We start from the raw sequence: 26,175 nt of genomic DNA, 5'->3' as shown, positions 1-26,175 counted from the left end.
TTTATAAATGTCCCCCCGTACAGTGTTGGGCTGCATGAATCAGTGGGGTTTTAACTGCCTCAGAGTTTAAATGAAAGTGAAACTTAGTTTATTTCAGCAAAACACTGACTGTTATCTGTGCTTGCTAGTCATAAAACAGCTCCAAACTTAGGGTTAGAATTTGAAAGAGAGTACCATCTAATGTTGGTGAAAGCAATTTTTCGTTTGCACTATCCAAGATTTTTAGGAAGAGGGTTTTGCATCATCCAAAGCATTAAATTACAACTAATTTGCCAAAACAGTAGCAGTCACTTTTTACCATGATAAATTGACAGTTATGTGACCCTTCTGAATTTTCTGAATTAGTATGGCCACCATACTTGAAATCACATTTGTGCCACAGGTAGAAAATCTGTTATGTGTGTTAGTAGAATATGTCACATTAGAATCATCAAGCATCTGGCTTGCAGTTACCATTGGGACATGGTGCACTTTTTTTTGTACATTTAGATAACAATTGAATTTTTATCAATATGGAGTAAACATGGGCAAAAATTTTGACATTGTTTTGGGGAGATCCTGGCTTCATTTCTAAGTGTAGTAGACAAAGTCATCATGTTCTCTTGCTCTCTGTGGAGAGGCTTCTGCATGGATAGTCTCCAATTAAATGATAAAGGTAGGTAGTAGCAGTCAGAAGAGTCTAGACTGACTTCTGCCTTGAGTTCCCGGGAGAAGGGCTATGCCTTGGAATAGTGAAGTCTCCCTCATCCCTAATATGGCTTGTTCAAAGAAAGGTTGCACTGCTGTGATTTATACTATGCAGTGTGAATATTTTGCTTGTGTGCATCGAGAGCTTTGTTTAYGTGGCTGTGCACTGTACCACTTGAGTGCACACCCTGGTACTCTGTGTCAGTGCAAGCCCACAGGCAGGGTAGGCTTGTCACTGTAACTGCGACCGCTGTTCAGCAAGGTTGCTGGAAGTGTCCGTGTGACCTCCTGTGGTGTGTTGTAGGATAGCAGTCTTGAGGGAAAGTGGGTGGGTTTTACCCAGCTTGGATATTCATCAGTGCTTGCTGCACTCCTTCAGTGTAACTCTAGTCAGAGCTGTGCCAGAAAAAATCAGCCTAAAACCAAAAAATGATGGATGGTTTCTGTCAAGATTTATTGGTGACATACAGAGGCATATGTGCATATGCATGCGCTCTACCTACAGAACTAAAGAATGATTGCCACTTGTGCAACTCTTGTTTAGACAGAGTTAAGTGGAACTGGTGTAAAAAGTGTCTTCCTGTTGTGGAAGTTGTATCTTGGGCAGATCGTGATCTTGAAGCAGGATTTGTATTGTTCACCAAGTCTCTGGTACGCTGTCCCTACTGCCTGCCGGTTTTTGTGCAGGAGCTGTTTATCCTGGCTGAACCAGTAGAGGCCTCAGTCACTCCAGTTGCTGAATAGTCACTAGCCTCAGCATTTTCCCTTTCCGAAGCACACCCTTTCTGGGAGAAAAATTTTGGTAGGCTGCTTACAAGGAATTGGTTGGGTCACTGAGGAGGTTCTAGGGGAAGCCAGAGGGACAAAACCCGGATGAAGAAGAATGGGGGARCTGGAGATACTCCAAATTAACAAAGAAACAGGAACATTTCAGAAAAGGACAAGAGAGGAAGAAATGAGAAGTGAAACAAAGGCAAAAGAGGAAGAAAGTGCTGGGAGGGCTGGTCTTTGGAGCTGCTGCGTGTTGGGAGAAGCCTGTATCCTTAAAGAGCCAGCCTAGGGTTGGCCCTGTCTGTAAGTAGTTTTCATGCAGTATTGAAACACCTGTGTGTTTCCTCTTCCAGCTTGCAACTGGAGTCTTGATTTTGGTTGAGACACAGAGGAACTGGTACAGGGAGAGAGATGCTGAGGCCTGGGCTGACATGGAGACAGAACTGTTCTGAAGATTAGATAGAAGTGCTTGTGGTGTCTCTCTGTGCTGTTTGGTGCCTTTGAATAAAAGGACTCATATCAGTGAAACTGAGTCAAATGCCTTTTCTGAACTGTTACTATGGAGAGGGAGTGTGTGCCTTTTGGGAGGAATTTGTAGGCCTTTTTGTAGATGCCTCATTGTATCAGAGGGTGTGTTATAATTTTGAGTTTATAAAGATAGGTTGAAATCAGTGAAAGATTGTTTTCATTGCAAATTTACAATAGATTTCAGTTCTACCTGTGTCTCTTCATAATACTGACTTCACAAGCTTCGGACATGGATGGAGAGGTCTTGTAGGTGTACTGATAATGGTTTATATATTTCCTGCTGCAAGAAGAATATCAGTGACCAGTAGAGCATACTGGGTATCTTGCCCTTGAAGGCAGAGTTCTATGCTTCAAAGGGGGTAAAAATGTCAGAAGTTAAATATTGTTTAAATTCTGTTGTAAAAAGGGCAGTATGTTAAGTAAATAATTACAACGTAATGTTTAGACTTTCGGTTCCTTGTATTTACTGGCTACTGCTACTGAAGTTGGTGCTGATAGATCACTTTTTTTTCCATTTAGGAAATAGTCTTCCATTAAAGTGCATGTTAGAAATGGACTGGGTGAGTTGGAGAGGGACTTCAGAGAAAGGAGGGTAGGACATGGAAGATCTAGTGACGCCACAGGACAGTGAGTTGTTCAGCTGTTTTTATCACAAGTGCTGTAATAATTCATTTGCTGGAACTGGAACAGCAACAAGTAGGGAACTCCGGCCTTATGAGCTCAGCTTATTGCTCTGGCATACGTTACTTTTTGTAAGTCATGTGACAATATAGGCAGGTCAGGAAAAGCCAGTACTTTTCCTGGAACTTCAGAGCTCATGGCCGTCCATTCTTTTACTTTTTTCAGAGTCGTTTCAGCAGTCCTTCAGCTTGTCTTTCCATGTAAGTGAAATAAAATGAATTATTTTTATTATGGCAAAAGTGTGTTTGTTATATTTGCATCGGTTGCATCTTTATTTTAGTAAAGTGGTAGAAAAAGAAGTAGTTAAATTTTGCTTTAGTATGCTCCCTGTTTTTACAGAGAGGCTTAAATACAGTGTGTAGGTGGCACATGTTTTAATTGCAGTAATTTTGTGTTTTTGAAATTTATAGCTTTTCAGAAGTGAAAAAGAAAATTTCTCATACCAGGAATATTTACTATCATGAGCACATGCCTTGTATCTTCAGCTAAAAGCATGGTGTATGTGAGAAAGAAGATAACTCATAATTAGCTACAAAGAAAGTATACTGTTTATATCCTGTGCAGATATAAAACTATACATTCAGATACCTGAGATCATTGAGTCATGAGGTTAAGCGCATATGATTCATTCAGATATCAGTGGGTTTGTGTTGGTCTTGGCTGAATGATACAGATTCTTGTCTGTTCAAAAGTTCATTTTGAATGGATTTACAGGAAGCGATATTTGGGGGCAGAGCTTGAATCATACACGCTGCATCGCAAAGACCGTTTTGCTGTTTTGATTTGTTTCTGGCTAGACCAAGGTTGAGGTTTCTGTTGTCTGTTCACTCCTGCTCACTAAGAACGCTGACCAGAAGTGTGTCCTCCAAGGGGTGCTCTGCTACGGTGTGGCCCTTGGACAAGGGAGAGTGCAAGTGTCTGCTAACTGTCTGGAGTATTTACAGTAATACTAATTTAGTTAGCGGTCAGCTGGGCTGCTTTGGAGTTGTTAGCCCTAGTATTAATACACTTGTAGCATCAATAACAGTAAAACAGATTGCCTAATATTCTGCTAGGAAGTAGGATTAGGAAGTTTTGCTTTCATGACTTGATTTGTTGTTAACTTTTCAGTCTCCCAGTGAATTCAGTGAAACAGGAGACCTCCACCAAGTGCATCCCTATGCAGTTTCATTTCAGAGATTCCTGGGCATCTTTGCTGTGAGGCAGAGAGAACAAAACACCAGCTGGGTCTCTTACAGTGGGGGCAGGCAAAGTATCAGGGTGAGATAGCATGGGAGGCTTGCACTTCATATTTTCAAACTTTCTCTTATGCTCGAGGGGTGGATCCATAAGCCAAGGTTAAGATTTAAAATATTGATGGAGGGTGTAGTGAAGAGGGGTGTATTTGATGCTCAGTGAAAAGGAAGTGGTATGACAAGAATCCTGGCATTTTTAAAAGGGTTGACACAATCTGTGTTTGATTTGAATATTACAAACAAGGAATTAATCAGTTGAGAGCTGGCAACTGGGATTTGCTTGATGCAGACAAACCAAAACAAAAAGAGGTGTATTGGTTACATTCACCTGGGTCAGAAGCAATGCCCAAGGAAAGCAGAAGCCATATAGTTTAGAAAAGGTTTACTAATGTAGGCCCTTTTTTTTTGGCATGATGCAAAACCTGGGGGTCTTGTTTACTATACAGCCAGTATAAAACTTTGGAGACTGTAGGTGTCTCTTGCTCCCAAATTGGATCAAACCTCAAAAAAAAAAAAAAAAAAAAAAAAAAAAGAGAGAAAAGAAAAGAAAAAATGGCAGCACGAGGGAAGAGAGGCCAGGTAGGTGGAGCCATCTGCAACCTGCCAGGACTGCACACCCTGTGCATCCACCACCCTGCTGTCCACACACATCATAGAAAACAAGAAGGATCTGTGACTTTTTCTGTCACTTATGTAAACTTATGTCACTTACGTACTTTCTTTATGCTTATGTAAAGAGTTTCTTGTGCTCCTCATGAGTCTGATGAACTGAAGGAGCTAAGCATCAAAACTATAATAGCAGGGTATCCTCTTTCTAGTGAAGTATTTTTGACTGCATGTATTTATTTTGGGCTATTCTACATAATATGATACCTTTTATAATCATGCTTTTGCACTAGTTACTGACAAATCCGGTCAACTTCTGTCTGTTTAGATCCAAGTCCTGATGTAAAATGAGTACAAATATCCACAAACTCCTTTTTGGCATTTCTGAGGCACTGGCCAAGGATGACCTGGCAGCTCTCAAGTTCCTCAGCCTGGAGCACATCCCCTTGAGGAAGCAGGAAGCCATTCAGGAGCCCAAGGCCTTCTTCCAAGCGCTGCAGGAGAAAGGCCTGATCGATGTGGGGAATCTGGCCTTCCTGAAGGAGCTGCTCTACCGGATCAGTCGCATGGACATCCTGGCTTACCACCTGGACTCCAGCCGAGAGGAGATGGAGAGGGAGCTTCAGATTCCAGGCAGGGCAAAGGTGTCAACCTACAGGTAAGCACAGCAGTAGTGAACCTTTGCATGGAAAAGGTTCAAGCAGAATGATTCTGCTGTGTGCCATCTTTCCTGCTTTCCATCCCTGCTGTCATCTTACACGTATCTCAGTATAACTGTATTTCTTATGGCATGACTATCTACCCTTGTGAGTTTTAAGACCAGGTTTTACATTTTTCAGTTCAAGTGTATAGCTGTGGTGTTTCTGAGACAGATACAGCTTTCCCATTTTCCTAATTTTGGGGGGGTAAGCTTTTTTTCCCCAGAGTTATTTAGTATTAAAAAGGTTGACTGTGTTTGGCCTACATCACAACTGGAACCACAGAGAGAAGTTCAGTCTTTCCTTAAATTAACTGTGATGTGAGCCAGACTATATCATGTTTTGGGAAGAATACTCCCAAATGTAGTGTCTCCATTGTTGCTATTAACTGCACTTACTGTATGATGCTCTTCTTGGATGACCTTAATGCTTTTAATGGGCATTCTACATACAAATGATTGGAGCTGTTATCAGACCTATTTCAGATACTTGTGGGTATTTGGGAGGGGAAGGTGAGAAGGGCTTGTCTCATACCATTTAGTTAATTGTCTAACTTTCTTAAACAGTCTTTATCTATCCTTTTTTGCCAGACAACTGCTATATGGAATTGCAGAAGACTTAACTCCAGAAGATGTCAACAGTGTGAAATTCCTGCTCCAAAAAAAAATACCAAAGAGCAAGCTCCAGGATAATGCTGTAGGCATAGTGATCTTGATAAGTTTTATGCAAGGCTAGTTCAGAGTCTGCCTCTTGTAAGGAGGGAGGAAAGAGAGTAATTTGCTCTTGCTAAAATTCTGTTCTTCAAAAAATTATGATGTTAGCTGACAACTGCTCTGTGACAGAGTGGACCCTTTTTTCTCTGTCTTGTCTTCTCTCTGCCCCTTTTTGCTCTCCTGTTCTTATTTTCTCTGCACCACCTGTCTCCCCGTCTTTTCTTCTTTCGTCTTTGCTCGGCATTTTTAAAAACATTTGTGCATTTGCTATATCCAGGAGGAATGGTGAATGCTGGAGGAAAAAACAGGGTGTTTTGGAGTCAGGAAAATGAGTTCTAACCTGAGCTCCACCACAAATTTTTCCTATGTTCATGGGTGCATTTCTTTCTTTATTGTAATTTGGGATAGCAGCACTTTTGTTAACTCCTCCTCAAAAGTATTAAGAGGTTTGGTAAGCTAGTTGAATACCTGTATTGTAAATAATGAACAGTGTTACAGAAATGCTTGATATTGTTAAGAAGCTTCCTATTTGTTAAGAAGTTCTATTTGTGTTATGGTACCTGTAGAAAAATTGGCAGATTTACTTCCAATTTGATGGACTAATCAGCTTTAAAAATGAAAAATTTTCCTGAAGACCTCTTCTATATTAGAAAATATATAATATTTCAGCTAAATGGCTTATAATAATTCATCTGAATGCAGTGACACTTAACAGGATTGCCACATTAGTATCCACATAACTGGTTTGCACTGTTGAAACAAAGCAGGATAACCCAGGTAATAGCAATTTTTAAAGATCCTGTCTTACCTTATTGATGTGTTTCTTCAGTCACATTGCATCCTGATCCATTTTTTAATGAGGTTTGGAGGAAAAAGAAACTGGTCTTTAGATGACCAGTCTCTGGGAATGAAGATGTTGTCTTCTGTTCTGTCCAGAAGTGCCAGATATTTTGAGTGTTACTTGATGCAATCATTGAAGGTCATGTATGAGTTTGGGTTGTATGTTTTTGTTTTACCAGTCAATGTTGACAGTCTTACTGGAAATGGAAAGAAACGGAGTAATTAAAGAAGATGATGTGACAATGCTGAAGGATATATTAAGGGGATTTAGGGCTGACCTAAAGAAAAAAATTGATATCTATGAAGAAAAAACAAAAGGTAAATTATATAATCAGCTAATTTAGCATAGAGCTGGGTTTTGTCATTTCTCGGCTCAATTCTTGGGAGCTGAGGGAGTCCCGAGTTAAGAGAGACACTTTACAGTGTCCTAGGATAGGCATAGTGGCTCTTGGTACCTGTGATTTCCTAAGTTTTCTGCTACTTCACTATCCCATTATATCTTCTTGTACCTCTCCCTGAGTTATATTCTGTGCCTTGTAAATAATCTGGATCTCCCTCCTCTTGCCTTAAAAGCAGTCTTCCTCCTAAAGAGAGAGTGCAGTAATGTTTTTGGACCAGTCTAGCTTTTCAGTCACTAAAAGTGAACAGAAGTGACAGACAATTGCTTTGGGGGAACTAGTCTTGTGTTGGGAGGTTGTCAGCCTTATTTTCTGATAGCCAGGCTGCTTGCTCTTAGCAGAAGGAAAAGTCACTGGAGAGCAGGTACTTGGCTAAAATTTAACTATTAGCTTTCTCTACCAAATGTGAAATTTCAAGAACTTTGGTATATCTGCAGCTGAGGTGGTGACTTGTGACACCACAGATGAGCTTAGTCTTTGGGAAACAGTGAGCGTCAACCACCAACAACTAAGACCTGTTAAATTTTTCCCCAGAGCCTCCTTTCAGTTGACTCAGTTTGGTGTGTTTCCTTAGACATACCTGTACAGCTGTGCAGTTTCCTGTGGAGATATGAACTAGTTGCCCCAGGGCATATCCTTGTGCTGCTGAGGTGTGCTTGTCTCTCTGCAAGAGTGGAAGAATTGCTAAGGGTGTCCAGCGTAGACAACCCCTCTGTCAGGAGAGTATTTTATTAGTAGTATTGTTACTATTTCGTCCCCCTTGATAAGTATGAAAAGAGCATGTTTTATAGATCTTACTGTCTTTACAACTAAATTTCATCTAAACACATCCAAATAACTTGTAAAAGGGTTATTGTGATTTATCTTCTTGGGCAGAGTCTTGGGTGTGAGGGTTTACTCATTTACTTCAGGCAGTTGTATTCAAGGCAGTGTTTTGTTGCTTTGAGGAAGTCTTCCATTATGCTGATGTTCTGCATCATTGGTTTGTCCACCCAGTTAAAATCCTTTGGAGACGAGGTGGTGGCCTCAGAAGTGAATGAGCTGAGTGTAGTATATCACTGTACAAAAATGGGTCTTCTCTTTCACTTCTGTATCCTGTAGTGGAGATGCTAGTGAATGGCCTGCCTGGTGTGAGTGCTCATATCCAGACTTAGATTACCTGCATCTTGCTGCCAGCCAAAGGTCAGGGAAGGACTTGGAGTGAGGTATGATTATTGTGGGAATGCAGCACATGCTGTCTTCTAGTTTCAAGCTTCTGGCTGTGCCTGAGGGCCAGAAGTTCACTTCTACTTAATGACTGTAATTTTGGCAGTATTTGCCTAGGGATGTACCAGTCTAACACAAATGTATCTTTTGTTGCAAGGAACACTGCACAGTTTCACTCTCCAGCAGTCTGCAAAACTAGAACCTTGCTTGATACAACCTCTCCAAAATGATCGTGTCTTGACAGTGTGGAAACCACCCCCTACCTCACTCCTTGCATTGTTCTTTTGGTGCTGAAATATGCTAAGTGGAAGATTTATTCTTTTATTCCTAAGGTGTTCTGTTTATCCTCCTCTTAGAGAATGTTTCTGAGGAAAAACTCTGCTATCCAACATGTATGTCTGTGAATCCAGCAGGAGAAGGAGCAGAGGGGGGAACACAAGCACGCCTGGTGAGAAATACCTCAAGATTGCCTTTAAAGTGTTCATCCAGCTCCTGGGAGCAGGGATACCTAAAACTGAGGGGGGAAGGGGTAAAAGGGAGGGGACCTGGCTTTATATGTAGTCTTTGGAAGAATTCCTGTTTTCAAAAGAAGACCAAGCCTTGTCCCTTGGTGAGGACCTGGCTATTGCAATCTTATAGGCAAGAAATGAAAGAGTAGCTGTCATGGGAAGAAAACCAATCTTAAAGATGACAGCGACTGGGACAGGCAAAAGTAAGAGTATCCCATCCTCTTCCAACCCAAGCTGAACAGATGGGGAGGGACCAGCAGCATCTGCTGCCTCACAAGAAACTCAGCAAGACTCTCAGAGGGAATGATATGGTGCAGGAACCTTTCCTCTGCACATGTTTCAGGATATTCACTTTCCATTCCAAAATCATATCCCAGCCACGGAGAGAGAGAAGAAGGGATTTCGGGGAGAGGAAGCAGCATTTTTTCCCCTGTACCCAGAGCTGGTTTGTATTTCTGGGCTTTTCCTTTCTTGTATCTTGGCTCTCATGATTTTTTCGTGTTTGGGCATGGAGAAGCAAAGATCTCTGCGTAGCATACGTCTCTTGGATGTTTGGCACTGCTTTCTTACCTGCTTTCTGTGTTACTACAGCTTGTGGAATTATATAAGATGGAAAATAACCCCCATGGTTACTGTGTGATTCTTAACAACTACATTTTTAAAAATCCTTATGAAACCAGGGAAGGAACAGTGAAAGATGGAGGTAAGTACTTTTTTAATCCAACTATTGGTTTGGTTTTTTGTGTTACCCTCTGAGAGAATTATCTAATCTTTCCTGTGAAGAATGGCCACTTTGACTAACTGGAATGACAGTCACTGCAAAAATTGGAAATATGCCACTTCCAACAATTTCGGTGATAACTCAAGGAAGACTGAAAGAAAAGGCATCATCTTAATTGTTTGTGTGTATACCAAATAGTGAAGGAGGGATTGCTATTTCTTTTTTTTCGGTTTTTGATTTTTTATTTTTTTTTTACTTTAACTATCATAAAGTAATGCTTTTTAGGTCTTTAAATTCTCTTCAGTGATTTCTTTGCTTAATTTACTGAGTGAAAAGTACAGCTTTGCCATGCTGTCAGCTGAGAAAGCATTCTGATCTAGTCAGTATGTGCATCTGTTTGAAACAATGCTCAAATAAATGCAATTATTTTACTGCTTTATCATTTTCCTTAAAGTCTTTCTTCCTGCAAGAATCATTTGTTTATCCGGATAAACTAAAATCTAACCAACACATCACTAATATTTTAACCTTAGCCTGTCTACAGGCTTCTTGTTTCCCAGCTGTTTTCTCTCTGCCAACACAACACAAAGTCAACAGTCACTGAGAAGTCTGCGTGGCACCTTGCCTTTGTTAGTGGCCTTTTCTTTTCTCTGCACTGATCATTCTCACAGCATGAGGAACCTACATCATTTAAGAGCAGCAGAATTTATCATGCTAAAGGAATACCTCTTCTTTATCCATCTTAGGGCTGTTCTTAAACATCTGAGATTGCTATGCAGTGTACAGTTAAACACATTGCATAACACACTAAGCTTCACTAAATTGTACTGATTAATCAGATAATCTGAAATCGACTTTTGTTTTACACAGTGTGATGTTTAACTCCATTGTGTTAAAAAAAAACAAAATTAGGCATCTGTGATTTTCTTAAGATTTGGCAGGCTGAGAGTCAGTCAGGTGAGTTTATTGGTGGGATCTGAATGCTTCTGCCAATATCTGTTGTACCACACAGAGCCTGGAGTTTGCTTGTCTTCCTTACTACTGTTTATATTTAACAAGTGTCTTCTGACTTTCTTTTTCCAGAGGCGCTGAAGAGGGTCTTTAAGTGGCTTCAGTTTGAGACAGTTGAGTACATGGATCTAGAAGCAAACCAAATGTATGCAAAAGTTAAAGAATACAGCAAGAAAGATCATAGCAATATGGACTGTTTTGTTTGCGTCATCCTTTCACATGGTGAAAAAGACAAAATAAAAGGCATTGATCAGGAGTTTATAAATATTAAAGATTTACTCTCTTGCTTTAGTGGATCTAACTGTCCTTCTCTTGCTGGAAAACCCAAGCTGTTTTTCATCCAGGCTTGCCAAGGGTCTGTAGGTCATCCAGCTGTCACAGTAAAAGAAGACTTTTCTGCCTATCTTGAGACAGATGCTATCCCTCTGACTTCCATACCCGACCAGGCTGATATTCTGGTTGGCATGGCTACTGTGGAAGACTTTGAGTGCTACCGCTGCATAAAGAGTGGCAGTGTTTACATTCAGTGCCTCTGTGACAAGATGGAATTGCTTTGCCCACTGTAAGTACTGTTTTTAACCCAGGTACAACTGGGGTATTTTTGACATACATACGCAAGCATGCTGTGCTGAAACATGGCTGTTTTACACTTGCTCTGTATAATGCTTTTCACCTGCAGAGCAGTGTCTGATCAGTAATTATTCCAGAAGTGGGCACTGTTATTCTTCTAAGTTCAAGTGACTTACCCTAGTTTTTCTGTTACAGAATCAGGGTTGTAACATTGGAACATTACATATAAGCAAGTGTGTGTTTATATATATAAATACATATGAGCAAGTGTGTAAAACACAAAAAGCATGTAAAACAAGTGTGTAAACAAGTGTGTAATACATAAAAACAAGTGTGTACATATGTTTTAACATTTTTTTAAATAGCAAAGGATCTTTCTTCCAGTGACACCTGATGACAGGCAAAATTGTTGGTTGAGTACACAGGCAAAAAATTAGTATTCTTTGTTTGCACATTTCCCTGTTGCCTCACCCCATCCTAAACTTGATTTAGAAAATAAGATTTCTCTCCAGACACCACTTTCTCATGAAGTCCAGAGGAGAGCTTGGAAAATGCATAAATTTGATTCTGTGTCATTTTAGTGCTGTCTTCTGACCATAACCAAGGTAGAGGACTGTGTGTGTTTGTAAAGTGATTCTACACAGAGGTTGTTTTTATTCACCAATATATATTGAATGTTGTGGTTACACAATGGGGTGCGCAATTTCAGTGACAGGCAGGGTGACGGGAAGATACCAGCCTTCCCTGAGATCTCACGTTATTGGAGCAAACACAAGCCAACGTCTTGGCCTATTTGAAAGTACCGTGTATTTCAATGTACCTTTTTTTCATTTTTGTTCAAGCCGCAAGGATCTCATAACCATCCTGACAGAAGTGAACAAGGAAGTGGGAAGAAGAGTACTAAATGGATGGAAGCAGATGCCAAAAATATCATCAACCCTAAGGAAGCAATTGATCTTTCAAATTCCACAATCCCAGTCAACTGAAAATTACAAAAAATAAGGACACAGTCAATTAGGAATCACTTCTGGAATGGGCCTCCACATGGAATTCAAGAGAATTTGCAAGAGAAATTGTCTGAAGCCATGTAGTTAGTTCACAGTCCTGCAAGGGGCCATGTGGCCTCAATTTTCTGATTCCCATGCTTATTCAGTCTCCTGGCACCTGGATCTGTAGCAGTCTGATAGGGCAGGAGAGAAGTACAGACCTGCCTTCCTGTCCTGCAGAAGCAGCGGAGTCTGTTCAGTCCTCGTTTCAAGTGAGGAAGCATTTCAAAGCAGTATGATTCTTAAGCATTATTGGAAATGCCAGTGGAAATAGTATTTCTGACTGTGTTGTTAAGAGAATACATCCCTGAAATCTGAAGCAAACAGCTATTAGATGCAGAGTGCAAGGATCCCTTCCCAGGGAGTGTGTGTGAGATTTTAACAGATTTACCAGAAGTGAATCATGGACTATCTGGAAGCTGTATTCACAGAAAATAATAATGGAGGCTGTATTCTTCATGAAAAATAATATCCCTGCCAAGAAGGACCAAAAAGAGGTGATGGCAATGATGGTGATGATGATACAAGTCTGCATTTCTCTGGTTCTTTCCCTCCAAAGTTTTGTTTGCTTCACATTATTAATTAACTCAGCTAAACAGCACTAGATTTATAAGTTTTTTTGATAGTAGGGATTCTGATTGTGGTGTTTTTTTCTCGGAGCACTTAAGGGCAATCTGTATTGAGTAGCTGTCAAACATGTGGAAGGAAGGTCTCACTGCTTTAGAACTGCAATTCTGAGATGCCTTCCCCTCCTGGCAACTGACTCTAGGTCCCATGGGCTCTTTGTAATAAATACTCCTGGTTTCCATGTCACCCTTGTTTGTGGTATATATCTCTCTCGGATGAGTGGGCTGAGGCATGTTCAGCATGACAAACACCTTTAATTCATCTGGAAAAGTTATGTTTGCTCTCATTGAAGTGTTCTGTAGCAGTCACCCTGGGAGGTGGCATATTGATATCGCATCTTTAGCAGATGGAGAAATAGTAGAAAAGAGTAAGCTAAAGTTCAGGACTTTCATGATAATTTCAGCTGCTGCCAGTGAGGCTGTTTTGGGTTTTTTTGTTTTGTTTTGTTTTGGTTTTGTTTGTTTGTTTGTTTTTTTGGCATCTTCAGCAACATGTAGGTGGCGTAGGGGAGCCGTGTGGGATTCTAATGGCTACATCCTTTTTGAGCTTTACAACAAGATAAAGGATGGAGTTGAGACACTTCCTAACTTCTGCTTGTTTTAGATTATATTCTTTGGAGTTCTGTGTCTAGCTATAATACAGGGGTTCTTCACTCGATCATGCTTGTGTTCTTGGCGTGAGTCTTTTTTTTTTTTCCTAATTCCAGGCAATGTATAGGCAGTTGTGTTTTGCTCCACTTACTCTTTTTCACCTCCCAAATGAAAGGGAGAATGTCCATTCTTAGAATTACAGCTTTGTTCATACAGGTTTCATACACAGTAAATGGAAGTTACAACCACTGTGTAAATGAGTGTGCTGTTTGTGGCAAATGTTTGCTGAAGGTGTTGTTAGTTATGGTACAATTTTGTGGTTGACATTTGGTTGACCATTTAATGAAAAATCTGGCATCAATTTTTTTACCTTTTTATAGTGTTTTCATAAATGAGGCCCTGCTATGAAGTTAGTAGTTAGATTTGTGAATGTTGTTTTGTGGTACAGAAATGTATCTTAAAGTAACTGCATTCTCTGGGAGAAACTTGCTAGAAGATGACAGCTACTCCACTAAGCTTAAGAGAAAATGTCATTGGCATTAGTGAACTTGTGCATCTGCAGTATTTCTTTTTCTTCATATTACCATCATCAACCTTGCATTGTATTTTATTCTACCTATTAAACTGTGGCCACTCATCTCCACAGCCAATGTTATTGCCTGCTCATGAAGAGCTACTAAAAGAGAGGAAACCCAGTCAAAATCCTCTAATGCAGTATTTCTGTTGTACCAATGAACTGTTGCCTCATAGTCAAGCTTATGAGTTACTATCAACAGGTAAGCAAGTCCAAATGAGCAAAGAAGTAGAATGGCTTATCTCTGAAAGCATCCAGGTTAATATTTGCAGTCAATTTCATTAATGTCTCAGAAGGCATTTCTAGCTTGTACAAAAGGCATACTTGCAATTAAAACTTCAGTGTAAGCATTATCAGGTTTCTTAACATTGACTTGTGCCACTGACTGTATTGCAGTGGTTTTCTAAGAACAGAGAAAGGTCAAGGAAAGTGGGGGTAGAAGAAGGGGAAAATGTGTTAGGAGCTAATGTATTGGGAGGATACAGGCATACCTTGTTTTTATTGCGCTTCCCTTTATTGCGTGTCGCAGGTATTACGTTTTTTTACAAATTGAAGGTTTGTGGCAACCCTGCATTGAGCAAGTCTATCCGGCTCCATTTTTCCAATAGCATGTGCTCACTTCGTGTCTCTGTGTCATATTTTGGTAATTCTTGCAATATTTCAAACTTTTCCATTATTATTATATGTGTTATGGTGATCTGTGAGCAGTGATCTTTGATGTTACTATTGTAATTGTTTTGGGGTGCCACGAACCATGCCCATATAAGATGGCGAACTTACTCAATAAATGTTGTGTGTGTTCTGACTGCTCCACCGACCGGCCGTTCCCCCATCTTTCTCCCTCTCCTCTGGCCTCCCTGTTCCCTGAGACACAACAATATTGAAATTAGGCCAATTAATAACCCTACAATGGCCTCCAGATGTTCCAGTGGAAGGAAGAGTTGCACATCTCTCACTTGAAATCAAAAGCTAGAAACAATTAAGCTTAGCGAGGAAGGCACATCGAAAGCCGAGACAGGCCAAAAGCTCGGCCTCTTGCGCCAAGCAGTTAGCCAAGTTGTGAATGCAAAGGAAGAGTTCTTGAAGGAAATTCAAAGTGCTACTCCAACAAACACATGAATAATAAGAAAGTGAAACAGCCTTCTTGCTGATATGGAGAAAGTTTTAGTGGTCTGGATAGAAGATCAAACCGGCCACAAGATTTCCTTAAGCCAAAGCCTAATTCAGAGCAAGGCCCAGACTCTCTTCAATTCTATGAAGGCTGAGAGAGGTGAGGAAGCTGCAGAAGAAAAGTTTGAAGCTAGCAGAGGTTGGTTCGTGAGGTTTAAGGAAAGAAGCAGTCTCCATAACATAAAAGTGCAAGGCGAAGCAGCAAGTGCTGAGGTAGAAGCTGCAGCAAGTTATCCAGAAGATGTAGCTAAGATAATTGATGAAGGTGGCTACACTAAACAACAGATTTTCAATGCAGATGAAACAGCCTTCTATCGGAAGAAGATGCCATCTAGGACTTTCATTGCTAGAGAGGAGAAGTCAATGCCTGGCTTCAAAGGACAGGCTGACTCTCTTGTTCGGGGCTATTGCAGCTGGTTGAAGCCAATGCTCATTTACCATTTCGAAAATCCTAGGGCCCTTAAGAATTATGCTAAATCTACTCTGCCTGTGCTCTATAAATGGAACAACCAAGCCGGGTTGACAGCACCTCTGTTTACAACATGGTTTACTGAATATTTTAAGCCCACTGTTGAGACCTACTGCTCAGAAAAAAAGATTCCTTTCAAAATATTACTGCTCGTTGACAATGCACCTGGTCACCCAAGAGCTCTGATGGAGATGTACAATGAGATTAATGTTGTTTTCATGCCTGCTAACACAACATCCATTCTGCAGCCCATGTATCAAGGAGTAGTTTTGACTTTCAAGTCTTATTATTTAAGAAAAACATTTGGTAAGGCTATAGCTGCCATAGATAGGGATTCCTCTGATGGATCTGGGCAGAGTAAATTGAAAACCTTCTGGAAAGGATTCACCATTCTAGATGCCATTAAGAACATTTGTGATTCATGGGAGGAGGTCAAAATACCAGCATTAACAGGAGTTTGGAAGCAGTTGATTCCAGCCCTCACGGATGACTTTGAGGGGTTCAAGACTTCAGTGGAGGAAGTAACTGCAGATGTGGTGGAAATAGCAAGAGAACTACAATTAGACATGGAACCTGGAGATGTGACTGAATTGCTGCAATCTCATGAGAAAACTTTAACGGATGAGGAGTTGCTTCTTAGGGATGAGCAAAGAAAGTGGTTTCTTGAGACGGAATCTACTCCTGGTGAAGATGCCGTGAACGTTGTTGAAATGACAACAAAAGATTTAGAATATGACATAAACTTAGTTGATAAAGCAGCGGCAGGGTTTGAGAGGATTGACTCCAATTTTGAAAGAAGTTCTGTTGTGGGTAAAATGCTGTGAAACAGCATCACGTGCTACAGAGAAATCCTTCGTGAAAGGAAGAATCAGTCGATGCGGCAAACTTCATTGCCATCTTGTTTTGAGAAATTGCCACAGCCACCCCACCCTTCGGCAACCACCACCCTGATCAGTCAGCAGCCATCAACATCGAGGCAAGACCCTCCATCAGCAAAAAGATTACAGCTCGCTGAAGGCTCAGATGATGGTTAGCATTTTTTAGCAATAAAGTATTTTTTAATTGAGGTATGTACATTGTTTTTTTAGACATAATGCTATTGCACACTTGATAGACTACAGGATAGTGTAAACATAACTTTTATGTGCACTGGGAAACCAAAAAATTCATGTGACTCGCTTTATTGCGATATTCACTTTGTTGCGGTGGTCTGGAACTGAACCTGCAATTTCTCCAAGGTATGCCTGTATTGAGAAAAGAAAGTGATTGTGGCCATACAGACAAAAACTGGTGTCAGAGAAGGATGCCTGTAGTCTGTTCTTGGACACGCTGCTGGATTTGGCTGTTCTGTCCAGGCACAGCAACGAGAATTAGGAGCTTTGATCCTTACAGGCCTTGAACTGTGGCAGTGATACAATCTATTTCTGTCACCTTTGCCACATGCATATTGAAATTGTCCATCAAGAATAAATTATGAAAAGAATCATAGTTACAAGCAATTGCAGGAAGTAGCCATACTGGGAATTTACATGGGCACTGTGGCTCGTGCAGTGATCAGGGAGAAAACGCACTTTCAGTTCTGTGGTCCTGAGCAAAGTACGATTCAGACTCCTAGAGGAGGTTGGCTGATATGTTCTTGCACATATTTGTGGCCCTCCCATAGGACTGAGAGGCAAGAAGGAAGTTAATTCTACAGTTTTCTGACTTTTTCCTCTTTCTCTTTGTTTTCTGGTAGCAGAACTTGGAGAATGGTGAGCGGTGACTGCCTCTCCTTCCCAAAGGCCCTCAGCTACGGTTGTTCAGCCCGTCTTCTGTTTTCTTTGACTCCTAGCTGGGAGGCCAAATCTATAGTAAAATGATGCTGGCACTCAAGTCTGTGTTTGTTTGCAGCCAGCAGAAACATCACCACTAGAAAGTGGAGTCAGAAAGTTGGTAGGAAAGCGAGACTGGTGAGTTGACCTACAGGCTTTAGCTGAAATCAGACAAGATCAAAGTGATGCTATTTGAAAGGGGGAGATGATTAGAAGAGCTGGGGAGGACCATTATCTGCAAAGGCAGAAGCAATGTTACTGGGGGGGGTGAATCCCTGCCCTGTCATTTGCATCTTGCTACTTATTCGTTCAGTTTAACATCAGTTCCCCAAAGAGCTGTTTGTGCCCGCCTTCCCCGGTGAGTTCGTCATTCTCTCCGCTGAAAAGGTCTTTTGTGAGCTGTTCGCCAGCCGCTGGCAGGATGGATTCCTGGCACGTGTGAGGAGCCCGCTTGTGTTGTGAACGCTGCCTGCTTTCCCCCATGGCACTGGCTGCTGAAATACGTGGTTCCCCACTGATTCCCACTGCCTGTATAAGGGTTCACTCTCAAATCAGTGAAAAGTTCAGCTACTGCAGTTTTGATTAAAACGTTGCTTATGTCTGTGGTCTGTAAGATCTCCTGCAGGAAATCTTGAAACCCAGAGAGGGGTTTGAAACAAAATACCCTCAGTTTAGGAGACCTAGCTGTGCAGCAGAGAGCTAGATTTTCTTGAGAATTGTTCAGTGTTCAGCCCTTGCTTATGACCTTTTTGTTTGGTTGGTTTTGACCTAACTAACATGGTGACATGCTCTCAGAAATTATTCAGTTCTAACTCTAGCTAGAGAAAGAGATGTATCAAATTGTGAACAGAGAGCAGCAAGTTTAGTCTGAAATTACTTGTGTGCAATGCATTTAAAAAATTATGGTTTAGATTTTTGGGAATTCCCACATACTCATTTCTGTGTTTTCTTTCTGTAATTGTACCTTTACTTATCACTATATCTGTTCTATTACTGACAGCCATAGGAATTCCCCAGGCCCCTGAGGTGACTGGCTCTTGTGGGTGCAAAATATAATACGTTCTAACTAGGTGGAAAGTGGTTCTGTATGTTTCTTCTGAGCTCGCCTTGTGTCTTTTACACTAGTTTTGTGTAACTGCTTCGTGTTCAGGCCTGATTTATACAGCCATATCAGATCCATACCTCCTTCAGACTATTTACTAGAAAAAGCTTGTTTTAACTACATGACTTGGGGCAGGTTAGCTCAGGGGCTGTTTTAAAAGTGTCTTGTCATCATCATATTACTTCCACTTTTGACCCAATTTGCCATGCACACAGTAATCAAATCTCTTGTGTAGGGTTTCAAACATTAATAAGCCAACATCTAGGATAACAACATAAATATTTCTTCTTAATATAGTGCTATACCAAGCTGTGTTTTGGGTGGAAAGGAGTCTGTTTTTAAATCCAGTACGGCATTTAGTGAGAACACTTTATTTGGGGAGCATGGCTAGTCGCAGGGTGGCTCTCCTGCTCATGGTGAGTGCTAATGTGTTGATGTTCAGTTTCAGAAGGCTGAAACTCCTTCTGGGTACGATCGCCTCCCTCCCGTTGTGGTGAAATACTGCCGATGGTGTATTGTAGCAGAAGGTGTAACCGAGGTGAAGCACTGTCCCAAGGGCACATGCCATTGCCCTGCGCTCCTGTGAGCCTGCTCCTGTTGCTAAAAGGTTCCTGAACAAATCTCGAGGGTTGGGAAGGGAGGTGACACAAGAGTCAGTGCCTGGCAGGGTACAGGATCGAACACCTGGCATAAGTGTGCAGCATTTCCTGTCAACAACCTGCAAACTGCTCACAATAAGGAAGTCAAGTAAATTACCTTCTGACACTCTTTCTGTTTTGTATTAAAATGGGAATGAATTGTTAGTGCCTCTAAACTAAAGAGAGGCAATTGCAGCAAAAGCCAAGACTGAAGAACAGCTTTATACCTACAGAAGTAAGTTCAGTTTTCTCAAAAGTGGGCTTAGAACTCTTTTTTTCCTGTCAAAGATATCCTTGGGATGTATGTGAAAATAACAGTGTGGCTGAGAAAAAAAAGTTTTGATTGGAGATGAAGACTGGAGATAGATAACTAATAAGAAGGCATTTTATTTTGTCTGCTCAAACCTTAAAATGCCACGCTGGCAATTAGTTTTGAAATGGTCTCAGCACGTGTTTTTTATGAACTATTTCAAAATACAGTTAGAAGTCTTTCATTTGCCTCCCCCACTAGATTCCACTTACTGATCTCAGTGAAAGGTTGTATGAATTTCATGAAACAAAAGAGTTCAAAAAAGCAGGATGCAGCCTTTATGTTAAAAAGACTGCAGCATGTCATGTTTTGCATGTGGTATGAAATCGACTGTGGTATTGAAGTATCACTTTTTCTGCCAGTAACCCACTTATTTTTGAAGCTGTATGAGAAATCCCTCCATCTGAAAAAACGTCTATCTATCTGGTATGGGCATTTTTTTACAGCAAAGTGGGGTGTAATGTTATTTCATGGTGATTGGATAAGAGTTTTGAAAAAATGTGTCTTCCTAGGCCAAACGGAAGAAGGAGCTCAGTAAGTAGCCTGTGGTGACACAGCTGTTTTTGTGCAGAGGAAATGGACTCTCTCAAGATCAGCACCGGAGGCGGTTTGCTCTGATTTGATCAGCGATACCCGCAGCACCACGTTCTTCACATTATTGTGTGACTTTTACAGTAAGAATTTTCTACTTAATTTTTTTTTGAACAGTCAGTGTTTCATAACTGCAAACTGAGAGGGCCTAAAACATGTCTGGGGGAAGTCACGTGTGGCAGACACACAGTTTTAAGTTAGAAAGCCAGAGGGGTGGGTTTGTTTGTTCATTTGTTTTGCTTTGGTTTTTCCTGATCTTGGAGAGTTTGGGGGATTGGAGTAGCTATTGAATTCAGATGCCAGAAGCCACTTGAACTGCTCTGCCTGCGCCCGTGAGGCGTCCTGTTAATGTAGCTGGGGAGGGACGGGGCGGGGTCACGGAGACTGGGTTCTCCCAGGGAAAGCCCCAAGCCTCGGCCTGGCGGCTCCTGCCTGACCGTCCCGCAGGGTCCTCCTCCCCTGGCCAGCAGTGTCCCCTCAGCCTCCGCGCGGTCACGGGGCGGTCACGGGGCAGCGCGGGGGAACTACAGCTCCCAGGGCCCGGGCACCGCCTCCTGCAGCGGAAGCGCTCCAGGGCCGGGGCGCAGCTGGCAAACGCCTTCCTGTCACTCTTTGCCCAGGCCTGAAGCTGCCCCCCGGGGGCGACAGGGGACGATGGAGTTCTCCAGGTGCCTCTACATTATCAGTGAGGCGCTGGCCAAGGATGACCTCGCAGCTCTCAAGTTCCTCAGCCTGGAGCACATCCCCTTGAGGAAGCAGGAAGCCATTCAGGAGCCCAAGGCCTTCTTCCAAGCGCTGCAGGAGAAAGGCCTGATCGATGTGGGGAATCTGGCCTTCCTGAAGGAGCTGTTCTACCGGATCAATCGCATGGACATCCTAGCTAACCACCTGGACTCCAGCCGAGAGGAGATGGAGAGGGAGCTTCAGATCCCAGGCAGGGCAAAGGTGTCTCCGTTCAGGTGAGTACCTGAGGACATGGCTTCCCCAGGCAGCCTGGAGGGCGGGAGTGTGAGTGCTGCACATCAGCTAGCAGCCAGGCTGCTGTTTATCCAGGAGTTCTCTCTCTAAGACCAGTTTCTCTTCTCACATGTGTTGGTGTAAGTTTTACCAAAAAGACCTGAACACCAGGCTAAGTTTGGAAGCGCACAGGCTTCTACAGCTTCCCAAGGGAAAACAGGTACAAACTGTGAAGAATTCTTCGAGTAAAATTTCTGTAAAGGGGAGAAAACTAAGCTGCACCTTGGTGAAATACTTAGCCCCCAAACTGCCCAGGATGTTTAAAACAAGCCTTGCTTTTTTTTTGTTATTCTTTTTAAGCATGTTTAAAAACATGACGGAGTAGAAGCTGAATCATCCTTGCATGAGTTTTCCAGTCCCACCTCCGTTCTGCACAGTGGCTTGGAAACAGCTGTTCAGGCATTTACTTCCTTTCCCAAACTATGCTGCAGTGTAGCTCTACCTGATGTGTCTCACTGCATTGATTATACAGTTGGCAGAAATTTATGTGTTCCTAAGGCACCATGTAGTGTGAAAAGTTACAGTCCTGGCAGTTTTTCTATTCTCAGTTCCAGAAAGTCACAGCACCATTCTGTTTTTAGAAAAACACATCTTATTAATCACAGCTGAAAAATGGTTTGACTCAAGACTGTCCTGGGACTGAAGTCCCCTCAGGTCGAAAAAGAAAAAGTGTGTATAGCTATTGTTCTGGGTGGGGCGGAGCACAGTTCACTGTTAAATTGTGCTAAAGGCTGTGCTAGGGAATACAATGAAATTGTGTCCTCTACTCCTTTTCTAGATACCTGCTCTTTCAGCTCTCTGAAAACATCACCACTGAGGAACTGAAGTGTTTCAAATTTCTTTTGGGAAAAGAACTACCAAAATCCAAGCTGAACACTGAGAATGTAAGAATGACTTTAATCCTGTTTTTAGCATTATTTTAATCTATAGATGTATTTTGGTATCACTGATGGGAATGAGTGCCACTGATACTGAAAACATCAGGAAGGGGTGCACCTGGCACAGAACTGACCTCCCATGAGTATGGGGCTCGGTTTGTGCTAGTGCTGCTTGAAGCCCTTGCAGTAGTGTTATAGACTAAAGAGCTTGGGCCACTCCTGTGCCAGGCGCTGAGGCCTTAGTGCTCAAGCTCAATACAGGGCTGAGGGGACTCAGTGGCTTTTTATAAAAAAGTGGAAATCAGTGGTGATTAGCACACACACTCATCTTTTCCAACTGATTGATTGTTTTTTGGCTGCTTTCTAGACCATTATCAAATACACAGAATCACCCACTGTGGCTATCACTTCATGTTTGTTCCATTTATTTCCAAACTTACTTAGAAAATATGGAACTAAGCAGCAGATCTTTACCAGAGCTAAGGCACAAGAGCGTGGGGTTCACTCATGGCCTTGCAGGAGATCCAGCTGCCCTTCTGCTATCTCAGCCTATGGTTCTGACTGCTGGGTACTTGTAGCACATTCCTTCTTTCTCAGAGGAGGGACTGCAAACTTTTGGTGGCAGCCATTCTAGTAAATCCTTGGGGTGACCAGAGCACTGCCACTCGCTGTTTGGTAAGAGTTCATGACCATGGGGTCCTCTGTCCCTTCAGAGATTAATCTCTGTACCATGCTTGCATGGTTAGATTCATTTTCTCCACTGCCAGAGGCAGTCACTGAAATGATTCTTGTGTTTTAGTTAAGTGCATGAAACAGCCACTGGAAAGCAGCTGAATGAAAGGAGGAGTCAAATGTAAAATGCGTTTTAAAAAAAGAAAAAGAGAGAGATTGCATGCTCTTGTGTGATCTAAACCAGGAGATATAGTGGTGATCAGCATCTCTGAAGAGCAGGGGGGAAATGAGCATGTCTTGAAGAAGATGCTTGTACTTGTAAGCAGAGTTGAACTAGCATTAATTGAATCAGACTGACTCTTGGGGTCACTTGTGCTGTCAGTACATTTAAAGCTGGCTTAGGTACATCTATACATGCTGCAGCTTCCCTCCCCGTGGCAGCATGGATGTGCCCTAAGAGGGAACTGCCTTTCTGATTGCCCAGACAATGATCGACGTTTTCATTGAGATGGAGAAGAAGGGGATTTTGGGAGAAGACAACCTAAAGGTCCTGAAGACTCTTTGTGATAAAGTTGACAAGAGCCTGGTGAAGAAAATTGAAGAGTATGAATTAAACCTATGTGGTAAAAAACAACAACACACAAAGGCCTCTTTCACATCAGTTGCTCTTGAAGTGACAAGTATGTGTCATGCAGGACTAATGACAAATGCTTTTCAGGTGAGGAAGAGATGCTCATCACAGAGGGACAGAGTGGCAACATAGGAGTCACTGAAGGTAACAAATGCCTCAAAAAAAAATTTTTTTTAAGCCTTTTATTTTTCTCAGACTTTTGGACTCTTTATGCCACTCACATCTCACTTTACACATGCTACATACTCTACTTACACATACCTTTTTTTGTGTGCATGTTCAGCCCATGCCAGACGGCTGGCCTCATCTGTGGCACCTGATTCTCCTGACAGCCATAGTGAATCTTCCCAGGTAAGTCAGTTTGTTTCCTAGAAACATCATCATCTTGTGTGGGAAGAAGTCATCCCTCCATGAGGTGAACAGTTACTACAAGCACAACTGTTAAAGGCTCTGTCTAGAATAAAAAAAGAGCACCACTTGTGTAATATACTTTATTCTGAAGCTAAGTCACAGGCAACAGTTGCTGCACTGTTAAAGCTTCAGAAACCTTTGCAAGGGTAGCAAGATAGGTCAAGTTTCTTATACCAGGAAATTTGCAGTGTGCTGGGCATGGAGAAGTAAGTGAATGCAGTATCCCTGATGGGCTGAGCATGCTGATGGGAGCAGGTCATGCTGTGCACGGACTCCCAAACTCAGTGGGGCAGTGCATTGCCATTTCCAGCAAGCAAAGTCATCTGGGGAGGGCTGTCCAGAGAAGTCTAGTAGGTTCCTTACCAGCTGTGCTGTCAGCCAGGGCTGAGAAGCACTTGGAGGAGGGTGCAGTAGCTTCACCAGTGGGCTTTTGGTCCAACAGCTTGAGGTTTACAAAATGACCAGCCGACCCCGTGGAGTGTGCCTCATCCTGAATAATCACAATTTTGCAAGAGCCAGGGCAGAAGTGGCTGAACTAAAGATGCGTGATCGGAATGGGACAGACGTGGATGCAGGTACAGTGAACATTAAAGATGAGTTTGTGTATCTCCATTTCATGGAAAGTGGACTAGTTTAAGAATAGAAAATACATTTCTTATTCTGCACTAAAGGTCTGAATGTCAAGCTTCCCTTTCTAGGCTACTTTCTTTGCAGCAGCTGACTCAGCTCTGCTTCCTGTCTTCACAAACCCCGATCAACTCATCAAGGGTTCACGGGCTAGCTGAGAACAGCTCACTAGCATTTTACTTAGTTTTGTGCAACCTTTAGCAGCAAACTCAGCCTGGGCTTTACGAGCTAGGTTAGCTGTGAAGTGGGTTAGGAAATAAGGCTTTCTTAATAGCTCTGCACACTTTCCAGACAGGAAATAATAAACAGCAAGATGGCATGAAAGCCTTGTAATGAGAGCTAAGGGGACTTAATACAGATATGGCTAGCAGTCAGACCACTAGATGATTTTCAGAGCAGGAATGTAACTGCCTGGATAGAAGTGTAGCAGGATTAAAAAACAGCCAGATTATCTATAGAAATGTAATTTGCAAAAAAAAATATCCAAGTTTTATGAAACGGCTCCAGTTCCCCTTCTGTTTACTTTCCAGCGGCTCTGAAGAAAGTCTTTAGCAAGCTTCACTTTAAAATAGCAGAATATAAAGACCTCACCGCAAAGGAAATTCGTAACGTTGTGAACATCTATCAGGGTGAAGACCACAAGGACAAGGACTGCTTTGTTTGCTGCATTCTCTCTCATGGAAAAAAAGGCATTATATATGGTGTTGATGGGCAGGAAGTACCTATCCAGGAACTGACCACTTCTTTCACTGGGCGGAATTGCCGCTCACTTGCGGGAAAACCAAAAGTCTTCTTTGTTCAGGCCTGCCAAGGTGATGCTCGCCAGAAAGGTGTAAACATTGAAGTAGATTCTGGAGAGCAAGATTCTTCTGTAGAAACAGATGGAAGATTTCAGCTTGACTGCATTCCCTCAGAAGCAGACTTCCTCTTGGGCATGGCTACCCTGCAGGATTATGTTTCCTACAGAAGTCCAAGCCAGGGGACCTGGTATATACAGTCACTGTGCCAACACTTAGAGAACAGCTGTCCTCGGTAACTATATTTCCATAAGCTAYACCTGTATTTTCCTTCTGAATGACAGGAGTTAGATTTGGATGCAGAGGTAGATGATGTCTGGTGGGGACTGCTTGCTCAGACTGAAAACAGTAGTTTTGGACAGAGCAACAAGGCACACATTGCTAAAAGCAGTCTACCTAACTGCTAAAGCCATTTAAAACAGGATCCATTAGGACTGGTATACCTCAAGATACATGAGAATGCATTAAGTAAGTTTTCTGGTGTTAATCACTTCTCTAATACAAAACATACCTGTATTTTTGCAGAGGAGAAGATATTCTCACCATCCTGACAGCAGTGAATCAAGAGGTGAGCAGAAAGATTGACAAGCAGAATGCAGGGAAGCAGATGCCACAGCCCAGTTTCACACTGAGGAAAAAGCTTATCTTTCCTGTCAACTGAATGTGAGGGAACTGCAGAGCAGCAGCTTGGAAATTGCTGGTATCAGCTCAGGGTTTGGTAAAACATTACTGACAACTTTCACTGTCTGCTTTTAGCACAAAAGCAGCTGTTTTATTGCTCCTCAGCTATATCTTCAAGCAATTAGTGTTAATTTGTATGACAGTTTATATTTGAGAGCATCTCTGAGCTGGTCTCTGATTTGTAGTTTGCTAGCTAAAATACACTCATTGTTCTATCAGCTGTACTACATTGCTGTTTCCTTAGTAAGATATCTTTCCAAATGTGATGGAATACATTTCCAAATTTAAAGAGACAACTGTTACAGAGCCTTGTGTATTTTATGATTAGCTTTTGCAAAATAAAGGGGGAGGGTTGCAAA

At 41.9% G+C, this 26,175-nt stretch overlaps 2 protein-coding genes across 9 annotated transcripts in view; both read left to right on the top strand.

The window, feature by feature from the left end:
- LOC112976426 (caspase-8-like) overlaps positions 1-13,033 on the top strand; it is a 14,249-nt gene extending 1,216 nt beyond the window's left edge. For 3 of the 5 annotated variants that reach the window (XM_026087670.1, XM_026087680.1, XM_026087659.1), the window contains exons 2-8: positions 4,837-5,166; positions 5,797-5,902; positions 6,939-7,077; positions 8,696-8,811; positions 9,464-9,575; positions 10,677-11,166; positions 12,017-13,033. In XM_026087670.1, coding sequence (XP_025943455.1) covers positions 4,856-5,166; positions 5,797-5,902; positions 6,939-7,077; positions 8,696-8,811; positions 9,464-9,575; positions 10,677-11,166; positions 12,017-12,176 — 1,434 coding nt within the window. In that variant the 5' untranslated portion in view covers positions 4,837-4,855 and the 3' untranslated portion in view covers positions 12,177-13,033. Of the gene's footprint in view, positions 1-74; positions 1,762-4,836; positions 5,167-5,796; positions 5,903-6,938; positions 7,078-8,695; positions 8,812-9,463; positions 9,576-10,676; positions 11,167-12,016 lie in introns of those variants that run through there. The other 2 variants (XM_026087688.1, XM_026087649.1) reach the window with 2 other exon arrangements.
- CASP8 (caspase 8) lies at positions 12,197-26,175 on the top strand. 4 transcript variants are annotated; one of them, XM_026087621.1, is made up of 13 exons: positions 12,197-12,717; positions 14,084-14,213; positions 17,386-17,599; positions 19,006-19,170; positions 20,024-20,185; positions 20,723-21,061; positions 21,898-22,003; positions 23,154-23,292; positions 23,388-23,444; positions 23,584-23,651; positions 24,154-24,286; positions 24,869-25,370; positions 25,661-26,175. In XM_026087621.1, exons 6-13 carry the CDS (start codon positions 20,757-20,759, stop codon positions 25,794-25,796), a joined length of 1,446 nt encoding a protein of 481 aa, XP_025943406.1. In that variant the 5' UTR covers positions 12,197-12,717; positions 14,084-14,213; positions 17,386-17,599; positions 19,006-19,170; positions 20,024-20,185; positions 20,723-20,756; the 3' UTR covers positions 25,797-26,175. The 4 variants fall into 4 exon arrangements, with proteins under 4 accessions (XP_025943406.1, XP_025943397.1, XP_025943414.1 ...); XM_026087612.1 differs by having other exon boundaries at positions 19,006-19,436; XM_026087629.1 differs by lacking the exons at positions 14,084-14,213; positions 17,386-17,599 and having other exon boundaries at positions 19,006-19,436.

The sequence above is a fragment of the Apteryx rowi genome, unplaced genomic scaffold, assembly GCF_003343035.1.
Source record: "Apteryx rowi isolate R43461 unplaced genomic scaffold, aptRow1 scaffold_12, whole genome shotgun sequence".
Taxonomy (NCBI): Eukaryota; Metazoa; Chordata; class Aves; order Apterygiformes; family Apterygidae; genus Apteryx; species Apteryx rowi.
Note: the sequence above shows the minus strand (reverse complement) of the source record. Positions and strands in the feature narration are given on the sequence as shown.